Raw genomic sequence first — 18489 nt, 5'->3', positions numbered from 1 at the left:
TGGCAGAGTATGACAATCTGTGCATTGACCTCCATAGCTGTGCACAAATGCCAGTGATGGTGTGCAGACATGAAAAACGTTAGCAATATCCAGCACTGCTGACTTTGGGACGGAGGAGCTGGGTTTGAGTCTCCACGTCCTGTGCCTACAAAAAATATTTTAAATACCTGGCAATTGTTGCAAATGTACTCCTGAGGGCTAGAGGAAGAAAAGCCACATTTAGAAATCAGGGGCAGGAGCACGTGCTCACACAGCAGAACATGAGCCAGGCAGCAAATGAAAAAAAAAAGTTACCCCCTAACAGATAAAAAAAAAATGAAAGTGAAAGGAAACTGTACTTGGCTGGTGCTCCTCAGCCAAGAACGGAAGTGAGGTATCGGAAGTCCGAACGAGTTAGGAGGTAGCAAGGAAGTGACACGCTGCAGTCAACCAATGGTAAGCAGCAGGTGGGATCAAAGACCTTATGCTAAATACAGCAGGTCAACATGTGTGCTGTCTGAGCTCGACCTAAAAAGAATGAAGAAAGAGGAAAGATTGGCCATTAGCAAGCAAGTACTTTTAAAGGACACTGACAGACAAATGAAAAGCAATGGGTGGACCTGAAGCCCACAAAGTACATACAACAGGTCTCGAAGCTCGACCTAAAAACCAAGAGCACCAAGAAATGAATGGTCTGCAAAAAAAAAAAAAAGATAGTATTATTGTAATAATTAGAACACCTGCTGCTACATGCATGGAGTTTGCCAGAAATATTTTAAAGGATGGGGAACGTGGGCAACTGTCCAGGGCCCCCACTTTTCTTCCATTTCCGAATCACAATCACTCTCCCTCTTTCTGCCCACCTTTACCTCTGACTGTGTCTCTACCACCACATGTTCTTTTCAGGAATGGTGGCGGACTGGACAAGACCGATTTCAACTGTTTTTCTGTTATCTTGTTTCAATGTTTTTAACATTCAGTATTTCTTGGCATCATGTGGACTCAAAGTTATTCCAAACAGGAGCCTCCAAAACATGTTTTGCCCAAGGCACCCAAAATCTGTAAGATCACATTGTGGTTGGCAGGGACATGGAACCTGTTCTATTGCAAAAATGTCGTAGTTTAAGCAGGCACTCTCATCCTAAATATGGCTTCAAAATTAAAATTGCCATGCCATTAAAATCCATTTAATGAGGAAACTGATATTTTAAGTCAAGTCAAAATATTTGTATTCAGCCACGTATATGGCCAAAGATATATGATCAGGGAATAAATGTATAATTCAGGGAATAAAATGACAACAATAAGACAAGACCGAAAAGCAGGATCCAATAAAAGTCCTCAGACAAACAGTTAAAGTGCGTAATTGTTTCTTAATGCAATAGCAGTAATGATGTAACTTAGAACAGCAGTGCACACTTCAATGGAAGATTTATCTGCAAGGCCTATCAGTCCATCTTTGTAAGATAAAGATGTAAAGCTCTTGTTTTAGTACTGGACACAAGAAACGTAGTCTAATTGAGTCAAAGTGTGCAAAAGAGCATAAAATGTGGTGTATATTGGGCCATAATAGCATCACACGGACAACATGGAAGGGTTGCATGCCAGGTACCCCCCTTGGGGAAAGCCACGAGGAAGTGATCTTTATTCAATCTCAGTCTAATGAGGAAGAATCTATGTTCTGGGTTGTTTATCCAGGTTAAATAAAGCTCCATACATGTGGATATAGACAGCTACATGTATCTTATCACTTCTATTCTTCTATGTATATCATATGCCTCTTTCATTAGTTCTTTAAATTTAGGGCAATGCTTTCCGGCCTATCAAAAAGGTCACTATAGCCCAAGCTGTAGAAGCTATTTTTCATGTACACCAGCAATGGGATTGCAACCATATTGTTTAGGCTCAAACAATCCGCCAGCACCTGCCTTGAGAATTGTGCCTTAGGCATGCGCCATACCTTTAGCCATGAGAGAAGTGGTGCCACGCTAATTTGATCTTCGGTGAATCCTACACCCAATTCCATGTGTGTGATCAGGCTTGACGTCGTTTTTGGGATTGCTAAGAGTCTGCACAGGAAACTATTTTCAGCTAACTGGAGTTTACCTGTGGCAGCATAACCCCATACCCCACCCCATAAGTGGCTGCTGATACACATTTGCTTTTGTAGCGCTGTGAGAACTGACATTTATACAAAACATCAATCTTTATAGACAACTTACAATGTTGAATAACCTATGTATTACATCGTCAATGAGGCTTACTAGTGAAATGATTAAAAATGCATTATCTGCATGAGTATGTTTCAAGAGGACCATCAGGATGCAAAAGTATCACAAAAAAAGGGATGTAATGGAAATTAAACATACTGTGCATGCAATCTGCACAGCATCACAATAAAATAACAGTGCAAAAAGTACAAAGGTGCAATATACACTGTTGCATCATGCTTGTTATAGGTAAAGTACAATCTTCATGTCTTAGTGGTCATACCATAATTATTAGCTGATGAGGTAATAAATGCTATCTATTTTGCAGTGTGTCTATATTGTCCTGATGAAGATCCAGTTGTAAGCCCCACTAGGGTTTAAACATCAACGAATATACATTTTGGACATGGTAAAATTATTCCTTTTATTGTGGGATAAACAACAATACTAATGTGAAACTTGACCAAGCTAACACATTAAAGCCAGAAATAGACCTTTATTAAGGAGCGTTAGATTATTTTTCACAAGTCACATGCACTTCACCATTTCACTCACATACAGCACCTGGCATGTTTGTGATGTTTATTACTATCTTTTCCCTTACACAATTTGAAAATGTCTTTTGTCTGTGAGCAATTACATTTGATGGCCAATTAATCTGGGAATACACCCATGAATTCCCTAAATGTGTTCAAAAACATGATTAAATGACTCTGGGGGAACCACGGTTTATATTGTCTACCATTTAGGGGGTTATTGACAGTTGGGCAGCCTGGCCACCATATGGCAAGTGCAGCAGTGAGCGCAATTCCACCATACTAGCCAAAGTTTAGCTTTAGATGTGCCTAGTTTGTTGGTTAACAACTTTCCTCAAATGTGCTCCTGCATCGGACAGCCTATCGAGCACCATCATTGTGTAAACCATACAACTGACTCTCGGGCACTCACAGCCACTTGTGAATCAAAGTGAAAGAACAAAGGGTAACTTTTTTTTTTTTAAATTCCCCAAAGCACCGCTCCACTTTGTAAATAAGATGCCACATTATTGCCCTTCCAATGCAACATTAAAAAAAAAATTACGCCAATGTTGCATTAGAATGGGACAAACCCTCCATAAATCTGGGCCAATGTTTATAGACAGTGTGTGAAAACGTTAAATTTTAGAGACTTGGGAATGGTTAGAAAATAGACGTTAGAACACCAGAGTGAATGAGGGCCAGCTTACACTTCTCTCCTTCCAAGCTTTGCACCAACCGCATATAAATTAAAGAGAAACCACCAGAAAAAGGGTCACATTTACTAATCCGTTGTGCTACATTAGCTTCACAAAACGACGCAGCCTTGTGCAAAGTCTTTATTTTGACTTTACTTACTAGCCAAAACCTGTTTTGTTATAAAGTAACGAAACCAGCGTTTTGTGCTACTTTGCTTCAATAGGTGGTATGAGTGCATTCCGATGCAATCACCCATGTTTTTTTAGCACAGTTCCATTTACTAATAGTAGACAGCGCTTTCCGCCAACAGATAATGCTGCATTAAAGCTGGCGTTCTAACAGAAATTATTTTATTTTTCTAACTTAGCATAGGTACTGCACTTAGCACATACAGAGTGATAAAAGTTTTAAAGTTAGTCTAAGCATAGTACTTTATATCAGAAGGCTAACTTCCAGTACAAATCCTGGGCTGGACATGACGGATTCCTTTGCACTATATGATCACTCCAGAGAGCTGCCATCGGTGGGCATACTGGCAGTGTGCCACTTTGTGGCACATTGTCAGTGCATCTAATGGCTTCTTTGCCTTTGCACTGCATCTAGAATTGTAGTAAAATGCCCATTTGACAAGGTCATCCCTACTTTGTCAAAGTACTGATGCTTTTTGATTGAATGTTCACTCGGTCGATGCACACAGGCTGCCAGTGCTCTTTCCCTTAAAGAAAGGTAAAAGTCTAATTGCAAACCAATTGGCAAGGACTTTAGCAACCCCGATACCCAAGGCATGAGTACTAAAGAGGGTCCCCCAGGACTGCAGCTTGTATGCCACCACAATAAGAGACCCACACACAATGCCATTTCACGTTGCATGAAATGGAACAAAACTCCGAAAACACTACAACACTCAGTGTGCCATTCCAAGGTACACTACATACTGTGTCAGTCAACCCTACAGAAGGCCTTAGCCCCAAGGCAGGGTTGCAATATATTATATATAAGGGTACATCTGCATGCACAGATAGCCCCCTGTGAGGTATAGTTCCATTGCAAGCAATCAGGTCGCCACCTTATGGACATTTACTGGGCACTGGTCATTATGCCGTACACAGCTACACGATGGCTGCACTGAAAATAAAGTTTAGTATCCTTTGTCTTAGTAAATCTGTACTGATGCAGATTTATTATAACATGCACCCGGAGGGCATCTTAAAAAGGTGCCTCTCTGGAAACCTACTAGTCAGTGCGCTGGCTGACTGGTATTGACCAACTTGCCCTCACAGATGAGTTTGATACCCTGCACTCAGAGGCATGTACAATGTCTTCTCCGGAGGAACGTGATCATACCTCCCCCAGGATGGCTAGCAATTTAGCCTATCAGAGCCAGGGGCTTCAAAGTCCCTGCTGCCTTGGATATGCAACCCTGGCCTCCTCAAGACCTCTAGAACGCCACCCCCTGCCCAGAGGCCCATTTGGCACCAGAGTAGGTGGGTTGCACTTCTTGGCTAGTTACATCCCCAAGGTGATAAGGTGAGCTAGCACAAGTGCACAGCCAAGGAAGGAGTTACCATCTTGTTTTTTTCCTAAATTCAACATTTACGGGATCACCAGGAATTCAGATTAGTCTACCTGGGAACAAGACAAAGCAGTCACCGAGAGAACAGATGACTTAGCCTGAACTTGGCCCCAAAGCCCTACCTTTTTGCGGGGACCTTGACAATCACACTTACCCAACTCGTCCAAAAGCTGTGCATCCTCCCCAATACTTGGTGGTCTGGCCAGCACTTTAACAGCTAACATCTCTCTTGGGATAGAGGAGCAACCCCCTCTGCAGGCACCAACAGCATCTGCCTGGTACTTTTTTGCTGGCAGGCTGGAACATCTAGTTAGGTCACTGTGGTCCAAAATGTCAGCCGTTCTCTCCAGCGAGTTTGAAGATGCTAGACCTTCCAGCCCCCCTCCCACCACTACCCCTATATACCAGAGAAGTTGCTGCAATCAAGTCTTGAGTCTACAGCCCAGACACCACCAAAGCCGACCTGCTGGTGAGGGACTTCAGGCTCAATGAAGCCTACATCAAGAGCAGCCCTGTTTAGTTTACTTTCCCCTCTCCAGGTCACCCAATCAAAGTGAGCCTCCAACATCAGCAACCTGCCAGACTGAAAACCCCTGTACCCACAGCCAGAGTCCATGTAAACTGACTGTTTCCCCCCCCCCCCCGGCCCCAGTGACCCTCAAGAGCCAAGCCCCCCGACCCCCCCCCCCCCCCCCCCACGAGTTCTGCCACTTTCACCAAGTCCTCGCTTGTAGCCTATCTCCCATAGGATAAGGTTTTCAAGTTCAAGGCTTGATCATGCCTCAGATCTGAGAGCTGTTATTTTAACTGCGTTCCTGTAAAATCTACAATGCCTAAAGTACTTACCCAATACAGATTGTCTTGGGGACAAAATATAACATTTTATTTTACTAAATTGGTCTCAAATTTAGCGAGTCCCTCCCATGTATTGACTGTACAACAACTGATCAACACTATCCTCCAATAGTACTAAGCTGCTCGATCACTACCACAAAGAGCACTTGGAGTTATTGAACACTTGTAAAACAAATAAGGGTCATCCGGACTTTTGGTATGGTTTACCCCTACATTGGTACATCATGCAAAACGCCAGCTTCCTACACTTCCATAAAAGCCCGCTTCCCACAATAAAGGGGCAGAACGCCACTGTTAACACTCCCCCAAAGGCTCTTGGAGTCCAATAAGGGAACAACCAACCCTAAACTAGGTGCTCTCAGAAAAGGAGTCTAAATAAACATTTTGATGTAATGTTTATGTAAACTTGTTTATTCAAAATGTGTCACGTGATAAAGGTAAACAGTTGCTCAACGCTCCAATAAATTTAAAAAACTCACTCAATATACCATTCACTCAGCATATACTGAATTTATACTTAAAACTTAAAGTTAAAGCATTGTTGCAATTAACTTTCAGCTAATTTGTGTTTAGACAAGCAGGTCTTTCCCACCCATGCACCCAGAATATGGAACAGCCCTGTATCTGTCAGAACTGACTGAACAATCCCCCAATTTAGGAAAAAGTTGAAGATGCACCTCTAAACACATAATGCATGGGTGGTATACCCATATCACACTGGTCTAATTCTTTAGAGATCTAAGCTGCTTTTGGCCAAGTTCACACTAGCAAAATCATAGTGTTTGTTAGCAAGAACTTACATTTCAGTTATAGTATTGTATTTATATAGGATTTGCTACCTCCCTACATGGGACACTTTAGTGCTTGCCTGCAGAAGTATCAAGCTACATGTAGTTTGGTTAGAAGAACGTCGTTTGTTTTCCCCCTGTAAACGATACCAGAGGTGCGGTTATGTGGTTACCAGGATGTTGGATGAAGTGTGACAGACATGCAGTTTATAGTTTGTCAAATCCTAGCAGGGTGACCATCTCTAGAGGATTTCAAATAATCATGTGCAGCTACCAGACAATAAAATTATGCTCATAAGTTGCAGGTGGTGTAACCTCGGCATGGAGACATTATGTAAGGCACTTTGAATAGCGTGCATGAAATACCATATAAAACAGCAGACTCACAATTGAGGTTAAAAAGGTTTTATTAAATATTTACATTTTAGTACAACTTCCTTCCCATGCAGAATGGCATCCCCTTGAATCTTCAGCCACAGTATCGGACTGTTCACCACGTCCTTATCTACGTGGAAAAAACAAACAACTGGTTAGCAGTCAACATCTGGGGGCCGTGTAAGTTAGGAATTCCACACTTCTAACAGAACTGAAACCCTACATGAACCATGGCAGTCTAAAATACAGATTCTTTAACATTTTGTTAATGACATGCTGTTAAAGCTAAACTCTGCCTATTCAATGCAACTTTAAAGTGATTTTCTATTAGTTATACGATCACAAGAGCACAACTGCCTTGAGAAGCAGCGTGGCTATTGGCTTACGGGTTGAAATACGAACATTGCGGTCCATACTCAGGGAAATACCTACAGTAATAGTCTCAAGCCTTCTCGGGAGAGAGCTACAGCCTAATATGGGGCCTAGATAGATGTAAATAAGGAGGGGCGATCAGAAGCTAGAAAGCAGAGTGAAGGTAGGAAGGTACAGTGGAATGAAGGAAAGAATGACTAGAGGAATCAAGGAGAAATTGGAGAAAGGGAAAAGGATTCATGATAGGGCATGAAGAAAATGAGGTAGTAAGAACGGACCGATGCCAGATACGAAAAAGTGAGACGAGTGGGATGAGGGTAGAAAGTAGCCAATAACTGAGAAAGGAGTGATTAAGAGCAAGCGAAGAAGAGAACAAGGACAAAGTTAGGTGAAAACTGGATAGTGAAGAAAAAGATATGGGAAGGAAAAAAAATTAGATCTAGTGGCACTCGATACGATTCAGGGTAGTTATATGTGCAATGTCTGCTGGGCGTTTAATGAAGCTACATAAAAGGAAACAGCAGCAAGAGAAGAGCAATCATCCAGGAACCAGGTTAGTGTTATAGTGGAGCATTGAGAGGGGCACATATCGCAATTGCTCTGAACTCCATCCAGCTAACTATACCAGTAGACAGCATGCTGTCTACTGGTAGTTAGCAATCAACGTGTTGGAGGCCTGGTCGACCTGATTTTAGACTTTAGTCTTCGTAAACGTTGCAGATTACGCCTGAAGTGGTATCTGGAGTGTCTGAACTCGTGAAAATGTTTGGCCAAATGCCCTAGAAGCAAAATGGTGCAGACGACTATATTGACTACTAGTTTCAGTAGTGTGGTCACTGCCGCCCCCCCCCCCCGAAAAAATAGACCACCACGATTCACCAAATGTGCCTTCTAAGAATTGGCCTCACTATTGAAACTCTTAAACCGCTAAGCGTAATACCCATTACAAGCATCTCAAGTTTCTACACAAAAAAAATGTAGCACGGAGACTACTGCCTATCAAATCATAATACCTTCGGTCTGAAGAAAGATCATGCAACGGACCACCGTGATGACCTTAAATTTCACTCTGGCAACTGTAAAAGAACAAAAGTTGAAAATTAAATAACTAAAAAGAAAAACGAGATATGAAAATTGCCTAAAATAACAGTGTACAGCCAGTGGAACATTGAAAGAACGCGTATGCTTGAACTGGAGACTTAGATCCCTTCATGCATTTAATAAAATATAATGAATGATAAAAATGGGGAAGTGGGGAAAACACCTTTAGAAGCATTAAGTGTATGTAAACAAGCAACACAAATACCATAGTGATGCACTGACCTGCATTTACAATTAAGATAATTTACAAAAGCCGCTGTTTGCCAGACATGCCTACATTAGCACAGAAAAGGAAGTGACTGACCAGGTGGAGGCAGTGGGTACAGATTTTAACTGCCAAATTAACGACTGGGTAGATTGCTTAAATTAATTAGTAAGGTGTATAGTTCCACTACAAAACTCCTATAGCGATCTACGCGTTTTTTGCATAAAAGCGCTCTCCCCTTTAATTGCATGGGTGAAATGCGTTGCCTGTTTTAACTTTGCTGTCAAGTTCGCATGGCGTCCGTCATGGCCAGGCTTGGAACAGCGCTCGGCTTGGTCTTCCGTTTTGGGAAAGCCAGCCCTTAGTGGAGACTTGAAATACAAGTCAGTTTTTTTTTTTTTTCTCTCCACATAAAGGTGTACCTTGCAAGGCAGGTAAACCCGCCCCCATCTCGAGGTAGTATGATCATAGTACACCCAGGCGAGAGCTCCGCTTCAGGGGTAATGTTAAGCCCACCTTTTTTCCTGAAAAGGGAAGTCATAGGATCACTACGCACCAGTGACGGACAGAAGATTGAAAAGGGCCTGGCATAGCAGCAAACGTGTTTATGACATTAGATGGTGAATTTCCACAGATGTGGAAGAGGCGTGTTTGACACGACTAAGCAGCCATATGCTGATATGCTACACATGCCCGCCCAGAATAGTGTGGTAGGTCCTTTGAGCCAAAAAGGCTGCTGGTCTTCCAAGTAGCAGTGCTAAGGCGTGGGACACATTAAGGCAATCCACTAGGAAAAACATGTCATGGCCGTGTGCGCGTTTAATCCAATGTGCAGCCGCTCTATGGATAAGTATCTTACCACAATCCTTGCCATTTGGTCCGGACATTGGTGATACTGTGGACGCATGCCAAGCCTTACCTCTGCAGAAGCCATCAGAAAAGTGAAGCCAATCCAGCTACACGTGAGCATATCTTCATTGGGCCTGTAGAAGAAACAGAACAGTCACTACTATTATGTCCCACAGACCGTACCAATTCTGGAAAAAAGTAGACAGACCTTACCTATACTTATAGCCCTTCCTTTTCGGTCGTTATGCTAGACCTACTGTCACCTGAAGTAGCTATCACTCAAGAAGGCTCCAAAAGGTGAAGGCCTCGGCTAGACTCCTCCATATTTCAGCTGTGACAAGTGGATTAACTAGTTTGGGGAAGGATGCCCACTACATCACATAATGGCTCGCTCTTCTCGGGAACTTGAAGCTGCATCTGCTGCCTTTCCAGTCTTTATATTAGTGACTTCACTTCGGCCTCCTGTTCTATTGGCTCTCCTTTGATCCACTTTCTATAAGTCGCACGCTCATTTGATGTTCACAGTACAAGGCATTTCTTGGCTTACTCTTTAATGAAGATTTATCATTTGAAAGCAGCGTTATTCATTGACAAGTACAAGATGGAAGGACACTAGCCCCTTCACAACGAAGGAAGTTTCGAAAGCAAGCATCAATGCCGTAGCTTTTTATGGTTTACTACGCGAGTAGCAGCGTACAATGTCTGAAAAATGTGACGTTACACCCTTTAACCACATCTCTTGGGTGCCACGTATTTGACCAGCTACAATGCCCGCCTCGCCTAAGCGCACCATAGTACCCAGTATTTTTTTCTGGCAGCCCTGCTAATTTTGCAAGTGTGTAAATTAACATTAAAAACCCCTCATGCACAAAAGCATTTTTGCCGCAGGACAACTGCAGCATTGCTGCGCACTAGAGCTGCTCCCATTACAGGAGATGCAAAGCAGCATCAAGTACTGTGCATTTGCACCCTATAAACTAGAGCTCGCTCTTAACCTCCAACCCAGACATGTTTGGGTCTATGCAGTTGTAAATACCCTTATCACCAAGAGCCACCCTTTCAAAATTTGATATCCCTGATCCGTCGCCTACGTAACATCCCCCTCTTATGTATTTTGAAATTGCTAAGCATTCGGCGTTCTATTTTAACTTTGCCTGCGCTCCTTATGCCTCACTGACGTGCGCTTCTTCTATTTAAGACTGCACTACAACAGATCATTTAGCCGTTACAAAAGGGCAAGTAGATAACCTTTAAGTAGTTTTGTGGGGGATCGGGGTTGTTCCTATAAGGGCAGCGCAAGTGATCAGTTTTGATCTATAGCATCAAGTGCCCCCACACAAAGTAAAAATATAAACTGGCGAGCTTTTTCCATACCGTAATGCGACAAAAAAAAATCTAAATAAAGACGGATTAACTAAATGGATTAAGTGGTGGTAGTTGATACGCACTGCTAAAAGGGTAGGCTCTGGATTGACTTTTCACCCAGACGAGTTTGTGGATATAAAAAAACGCGCCAAGATTTAGAAATCGTTAAAGGCCGTTTACAAAAACAGCACATTTTGACATGGTAGTCGTAACCCTTTAGGACTAATGGTTGGTGCAATACCAAGGCCCAGAGCCATCTAAACATCAGTGATTTGATTTAAGACAGTAGTCCCGCGAGGGTACGCTACCCTCTAGGAATTCTAATAACCGCTACTGCCTGTCTACAGCTACAGACTAAGGCCTCCTAATTTTTTACAAATCAAGATCAGTGTGGCACTCCGCCAGCCACACTTTACCTACAATCGACTATTCCACCGGAACAAATTCTGGCCTTGTACGCAGACGGCATGGCAAAAACAGACGCATCATATGCGAAGTTGTGATACCTGCATCCAGTGACGCATGCCATACCATCCACCAAGCAGACCACCTTTCCCTCCCCCCCACCCCGCCACGCCAAGTAAACTACTTGCTTATAAAAATCCACGCGCCACACAAAAATACAAGTACAGACTGACTACAAGAAGTCTGGTTTTAAGTGGTACACTATGAAATAGGATTAAAAGCCCAGGTATGTCTAAATCTTCAACTAGACGCCATGTCTGACAAATTCAAAGACAGCCAATCGAAGAAGCTAGCTGACCATAAATGAAGGAAGCAAACTCAAGGCCACTATGTACATATGTGCGTTAACCCCGGTAGGCTAGGCAAGGCTAGTCAGCAGTAAGAGCCCACCGCAATATTTTGAGGCTTCTGTAAGCAACACCAGGCCCATTTTGCAGGTTACTATTGCATCACGCGCGCATGATTCACGGGTTCGCATTCCACTCCCAAAATTGAAACTTTAGGGCAGACTACGTAGACATGTAAAAAAAAATAACCACCGTGATCCACTTGTGCTCAGATCCCTTGCATGGAATAGCATGCGCCCCCCCCCCCCCCAAGTGGCCGTGATCATCACTATCAGTCCCCCCTACAGACCATGCCTGGTGTACTGGCAAACACCAACTTGGATTAAAACGCTTATCAGCTAGGATAATCAAGGGATACCTAGTGCAAGACTAAGAACTATATCTCGCAATGGGCTACCACTAAACTGAACACGCTTGCCGGTAAACTACTACAATTTGTAGGTCGTACGAACCGATAATCTTGATAAGCTTAAATCCTTTAGTGATTCAGGCCTACTCCTCCCATAAAAATCACTCGCGCATCTGGCCAACGTCTACTGCATATAGGTGTACTACTAGTTATTAAACGTCTAGCCAACATTTATTGATCTTTGAATGCCCTAGAAGCCCGAATCCGCGCATGGACTAAACCATCCGAGTCATGGGGCACCGCATCCAAGTCTTTATACCCTGTATTGCATTATAAAAATTAATGGTAGTTGTAGGTACGTGGATATACACCAGAGAAATCAAATGTCACGTGATCACACGAACCACACATTCTTGTCTTCAGAGCCAGTCCAGAAGGGGGCTCATTTGTGTAACTGCTGCTTTGGTTGAATGACCACTGCTTTACTGGTTTGCTACTGGGTTATGGCGCACCTTAACACCCCCTGCATTTATCACGCATGGGGAGTCATCCTGCAACAAACCTGGAGCCAACATGCACCGCCACTTTCACTGTTTTGAAAGCAGTACAGAATGCAGGTATAAACACCGTTCTGTACTCGCATGGAAGAACTCAACTACAGGTACGTAAAAGTTAAAAAGTCCTTAATTTCTTTATTCCTGACATCACTAGCACAATTTACAGGGCAATATACCTGATGTAATGAAAAAATAAAGAGACAAACTACAACAGATAAAAAAAGACCTCAGGAATGTACATCTAAATCAACACTACATTGTATTCAACAGCTGCACTTTGTTTTTTAGCGAACTGTGGCTATGAGTCCTGAACAAGAAGGTTCTCCTGTTTAAGCTGCAGTAACTTTTCTGCCTAGGATCATCGCTCCTCCTGTGGTAGATTACAGTTCCTCCTAATGCACATGGACGACTGTCTCAAAGTAACCTGCAGCTTTCCTGACAACTCCTCGCTCTCCTGCTAAGAACTGTAGCCTGTTGAATAACATAGGACAAAAAATTATATCACTCAGTGTAACTGTTACATAGGGGGGTCACAATACTGATTGTCTATCGTAATAAACATACCTTACGCCCATATCCTTAAAACCTTCTGCCACCATATCCGCCGCTTCCACCACCACTTCCACCTCCGGCTCCGTAGCCACCTAAAAAGCCCCAAAATGTAGCTGGATTAAATTTGGGAAACTGTCCGGGAGGAGGTACGCGCAAGTTTGATACTGCCCTCAAACAGATTCAAAAGCTGGGCTATGCTTAATGGCGTGTCCTTATTTATGCCCAATTTTTTTTACTGGCCGTGCAGCCGGATGCATCAAGCCAAAACTCCACCCAGACGAATAACGAAGATTTTAAAAGCTACCCCGGGTAGGGAATGTGATAAACGCACTTACCTCCACCACCGTAGGGACTGCTGCCAGAACTTCGTCCACCTCCAAAGCCGCTACCACCCTTCATTGGCCCGTAATTGGATTGCTGTTGGCCACCATAATTTCCAAAATCGTTGTAGCCACCACTGCCGCCGTAGCCACCTGCATTAAGAGGCACGCACACATTTAGATTTGTAATTACGACATTTAACTAACCCCCCCCCCCCCTCCCATCACCACAAGTCTCAAAGCTCGGGCACCACACCACTACTTTAAATGCTAGACAATCATTCAAAGCTTAAAAACAAATTAACAGCAGACTTACCACCTCCACCGCCGCCAAAGTTTCCTCCTTCGTTGTAGTTATCGTAACCACCGCTACCACCGCCATATCCCCCACCTTGGCTACCATAACCACCGGGGCTACCACCATAACCGCCGCTTCTACCACCACCATAGCCAGAACCGCCTCCATAGTTTCCACCTAAAACAATTATCACGTCATGAATAGGCGATCTTTGGGATATTAAGTATTATAACAAGTCCACCATGTGGCCTTAATTACTTCACCCTAACAGTATAGGTAAGCAGGTTAGCTACGTTACAGTATTTAACTACGGTTGCACATAAAATCGGTACCTGTATCCTTACAGGATATTATACCACACAATTCAGGGTTGCCCTACTTACCATCCCCGCCATATCCGTTGTATCCATCTCCTCCACCGTACCCACGGCTTCCACCTCCACCACCGAAGCTCCCTGGCCCTAGAAGAGAACAAATCTGATGTGATAAACCCCGTGCCATTTTAACAGTGTATGTCCTAAATAGGCACGTACTAATAAAAAGCCAGACAAACCTCTACTGCTGCTGAAGTTTCCTCCGCCTCCACGGCCACCGAAACCACCACCACCACCATTGCCAAAACTGCTTTCCCGGCCACCGCCAAAACTGCTTGAACCACCGCGACCTACAGGATGCAAAGAATAAATTTTACCCCCTGCTGGGAGTCAAATAAGCAAACCAACAGCTCATGGGAGCTCCTCGACTTGCTTTTCAACCACCTGAGGAAGGGGCAGGCATTTACAAAACAAGGGGGTTTTCACCCCATACTCCCTCTAAACTAGGGAGTTAGAGACTGGGGGCAGGAACCCAGGAGGGGCGCCATAAGCAAAACACAGATAACGTCTTTATTAAATATTTGTGAAAAAATTCTGGTGGGGGCCCAGTGATTTATTTTTCACTGGAGGGCACGGCATGAAAAGGTTGCTAGTCGGCATGTTACTGACCGATCCCTCCACCGCACCTTGGTGCACACTAGCCCTGTGCATTCCCCCCACGTGGACTCCCTTTTCTGTATCACATGGAATCTTGGCGACGTACAGAAACTGTCAGTGACACTACACCGACACGTTTATTAAATTAAACATGGTGCTACGAGATTGACTCCCTCACCTCTTTGCGATCCGGCTGTCTGCATTTCCTGCTTTGAAAGTGCCTTTTTGACTTCGCAGTTGTGTCCATTAATTGTGTGGTATTTCTGAACTGGAGGCGAAATAGAAGCGTTAGGAACGTAACGATAAGACAGCAAACAATGTCGTTACGAGACTCCCAATCATTCCACCATCCAATACACACAGGTCACGCTGACGAGAGGCCAAGTGACTGTACTCTTGGTCAGCTTAGGAAAGCAGTGACCATGGACAGTCAACTGTACCTTTCATTCATAAGAATGGGCCACTCAAGACCATCTTATCTAGAGCTGCCCCCCTTCCCCCAGGACGTGACGTTCTGTCAAAATTAGCGGGGGCCTAACATACCAACAATTTTGTCGACTGTATCATGGTCATCGAATGTTACAAACGCAAAGCCCCTTTTCTTTCCACTCTGACGATCTTCCATTACTTCAATAGTTTCGATCTTTCCATACTCTTCGAAGTAGTCTCTTAAATGATATTCTTCTGTATCTTCTTTAATGCCGCCAACAAAAATTTTCTTGACTGTTAAGTGTGCACCAGGCCTTGCCGAGTCCTGAAAGCACGAGAACATTGTCAGAGGAGTTCGTTACGCAAGAACAAGCATAAGGAGGACATTTAACGACGAAAAACTTACTTCACGCGATACTGCTCGCTTAGGTTCTACGATACGTCCATCAACCTTGTGTGGTCGAGCTGCCATTGCAGCATCTACTTCTTCCACGCAGGAGTAGGTCACAAATCCAAAGCCTCTGGAACGTTTTGTTTGTGGATCCCTCATTACCTGGACATAATAAATAAGTATTAGAAGGTAGAAAAGCGCACGTCCGTTTCATAACATACACAGGATATTCATACACCAACATGCCCGAAGATATCAGGTCAACAATACAAGGCCTGTCGAAGACCCCCACGAGGTAGTCAATCCCCACGTGCCAATAGGCAACTGCTATTACACGTACATCGGGACGATTCTGTAAAAGTTTGGAACGTGGCTCTTCCCAATTCATGGGATCTCACAAACGTGGGGGGAGGGGGAGCTGCGGTATGTCCGAGGGACGCAGCGATGCCATCCGGGTGGGAGCCTGGGAAGGCATTGGTGGTATGCGAAGTGTATGGAAAGCAAAGCATATGCATTTGCTGAGCTACACAATGCGATTCATCCAAGCTTCCCTACTTTACCACATCGTGTGATCCTAGACAATAGTTTTATTTCACTTCCCTTCATCCATTATCACATAAAGACATTAAAACCCATGACCTCAGGAAACCAGGACATCAAAAGGGTGCACGTGAAAACCTACTTGCCACACGTTTCACTATTGAAATAATGCCACGTTTGGAAACTCATTTTAATGAATTTAAGTGAAAAGGCTCGCATATTACATACGCTTTATGAATTTACACTTTGCTGCGCAGTGGCTTTAAAAACAAGACTCAGCAGTTACTTGCTTTCCTGAATATCAATCATTAATATAAATGATTGCCCGTTACGTTTAGCATCTTTTTACTGTTTAGATCCGAGTAAACAGCATAGTCTTGCTCTAATCCCGAGAGCCGCACTTTTCTGTGTGTCAAATAAACTGGTTGTTTGTGGACTAAAGCTCCGCAATAACCCTTGCGAGATGCAGGTTGACCGTTAAAAAAAGCTTATTAAACTAGAATATAGTAAGAGTGCGGGTAAGAGCTAGTGCCTTCACTGCGAAGTCATTCCGATTGTTTTCAGGGGGTGGTTCAATAGCGCACAATGCGGTTCTTAAATTATGAATGGCCAACAGTAGCAACTTACCACGCAATCTGTGAGTTTGCCCCATTGTTCGAAATGTTCCTTCAAGCTATCGTCTGTTGTTTCGAAGCTTAAGCCTCCTATGAAGAGTTTCCTCAACTGCTCCGGCTCCTTGGGATCACGGCCCTGTAACGATAAAAGACAAAATATATATAGATACTTTAGACTAACGCAGACGTTCGAGATGACGACCGCTCCAGTGTAGGCATTGGTAACGTTTATAATGCGGCATCACTCGTCGATTCGAGGTTGCAGGGGCCTTTGTTCTTGAAGTAGAAAGCCAGCTGCCGCACCTCTGGCAGCTAAAACCAAGATGGAGGCAGAGACGGAAGTGTAGCTGCGCACGGCACCCCTCCCCCGAGGGCCCTCAGCGAACGTTGCCGCCATTTCACAAGCAAGGTGGCTCGGCCGCCATTTCTACTCTAGTGGAAGAAAAGCAGCCGCCGCCCAGTTCAGCGAACAGAAATGTTCGCAATACCCTCTACCATCAAGTCTACTCCGATATATACCCAGTGGTCCAAGTTATGCAATTGCGGCGCCGACTAAAAAGTGATTTAATGAATAAATGATTACTTCAATGCCTGTATCAAAATTAAAGTCTGCAAATCATCAGAGCAAATGGTTCTCTGTAGTTCACGACTGAATAAAATAAAAAGAGACCGCCGCGCAAGCAATATTGAGAGGATAGGGAGAAACCATAAAAACGGGGTGAAAACAAAAAAAAAAAAAAACGACAGAGCTATCTATGTAACAGATTACCAAGAGTTACGCTCTGTTCACCCCAACAGAAAGAGAGACGACTTAGCGCTCATACGTACGTCCATGGCTGCTGCTGCTTGTGCCGCGAAACGCGTCGATGTTAGTCCGTTCGCCCAGGAGGAGGAGGAAGAAGAGACTGAGGCAAAGTCCTTACACGCGTGATAAATGAGACGAGCGCGCGCACGGCCTTTTGAAGGAAAGACGCTCGCGCCAATCGTCTCTCACCGGAAGGGCGGGCGCAAGAAATCTCGCGCGCACCCTTCGCGGAAGTAGGGCAAAAAATGAAGGCGTGGGCCTTTTTTTTTTATCCGCAACGTTATTGCGGCGGCCATGTTAGATAGCTACGTATGCCTTTCACGTAGTGGATGCAGCCTGCCTCTCTGATCCTATGGTCGTTTGCAATTATATTTATTATGTGGGGTTGATATTTATGTCTGCAAGAAGATTATTGCCCTGGCTGCATGTGCCAAAAGGGACACGATAACAGCCTCTACCTGTACATAAATTACAATAGCCAATGTGTGCAATCATGCTGGAGGGGTGAAAAATGTGTTCCAACCAGAAAACCTATATTGCATTTCCGCTTGCATGTTTTCAAATGCGGCTTTCTAAATCTGGATTAATTATGTTATAGCAAACGCAGATGATTGGTAATACTTCACAACAGAGAAGTTTATGGCGTTTCGTAGGATGGGTCTATGGATGCCATATTAGAGCCAGGCGCTAATTTCGAACGACAATTTAACTGGGCTTCGCAGACATTGTGACACCATGTCGCCTGGCTATAAGATGGCCGTTGCCAATTTCTGCTTTCACCCAGTGAAGTGTCGTGCACGCTCAAGACTGTGCCACGCTTCCGTATCAGCCATTTTGCTGCAAAATATACCTACAATAAAATGCGGTGTTTGGTGAAAATGGCGGAGGGTAGTGAAAGGAGCTTGAGTGACGTTATTCTGAAAATGTCAAGTACAATGGGAGCTGCTATGGAAATGAAATGTCAA

General features: G+C 43.9%; 1 protein-coding gene and 1 long non-coding RNA gene across 2 annotated transcripts; both read right to left on the bottom strand.

Annotated features, from left to right (window-relative positions):
* Positions 1-7008: 7008 nt before the first annotated feature.
* Positions 7009-11306, bottom strand: LOC138285468 (uncharacterized). The gene is made up of 3 exons (XR_011201597.1): positions 9592-11306; positions 8380-8442; positions 7009-7124 (listed from the first exon to the last, which is right to left on the bottom strand). It is a non-coding gene; the product is annotated as an uncharacterized lncRNA (long non-coding RNA).
* Positions 11307-12713: 1407 nt separating this feature from the next.
* On the bottom strand, positions 12714-17703 carry HNRNPA3 (heterogeneous nuclear ribonucleoprotein A3). Its single transcript, XM_069225417.1, has 11 exons — positions 17548-17703; positions 16733-16855; positions 15581-15727; positions 15289-15499; positions 14924-15013; positions 14328-14438; positions 14158-14235; positions 13793-13951; positions 13492-13629; positions 13169-13248; positions 12714-13075 (listed from the first exon to the last, which is right to left on the bottom strand). The coding sequence occupies exons 1-10, from the start codon at positions 17551-17553 to the stop codon at positions 13184-13186; spliced, it is 1128 nt and encodes a 375-aa protein (XP_069081518.1). The 5' UTR covers positions 17554-17703; the 3' UTR covers positions 12714-13075; positions 13169-13183.
* Positions 17704-18489: the final 786 nt, after the last annotated feature.

The sequence above is a fragment of the Pleurodeles waltl genome, chromosome 3_1 (genome assembly GCF_031143425.1).
Source record: "Pleurodeles waltl isolate 20211129_DDA chromosome 3_1, aPleWal1.hap1.20221129, whole genome shotgun sequence".
Lineage (NCBI taxonomy): Eukaryota > Metazoa > Chordata > Amphibia > Caudata > Salamandridae > Pleurodeles > Pleurodeles waltl.
This window is presented reverse-complemented; position numbering and strand designations above follow the sequence as displayed.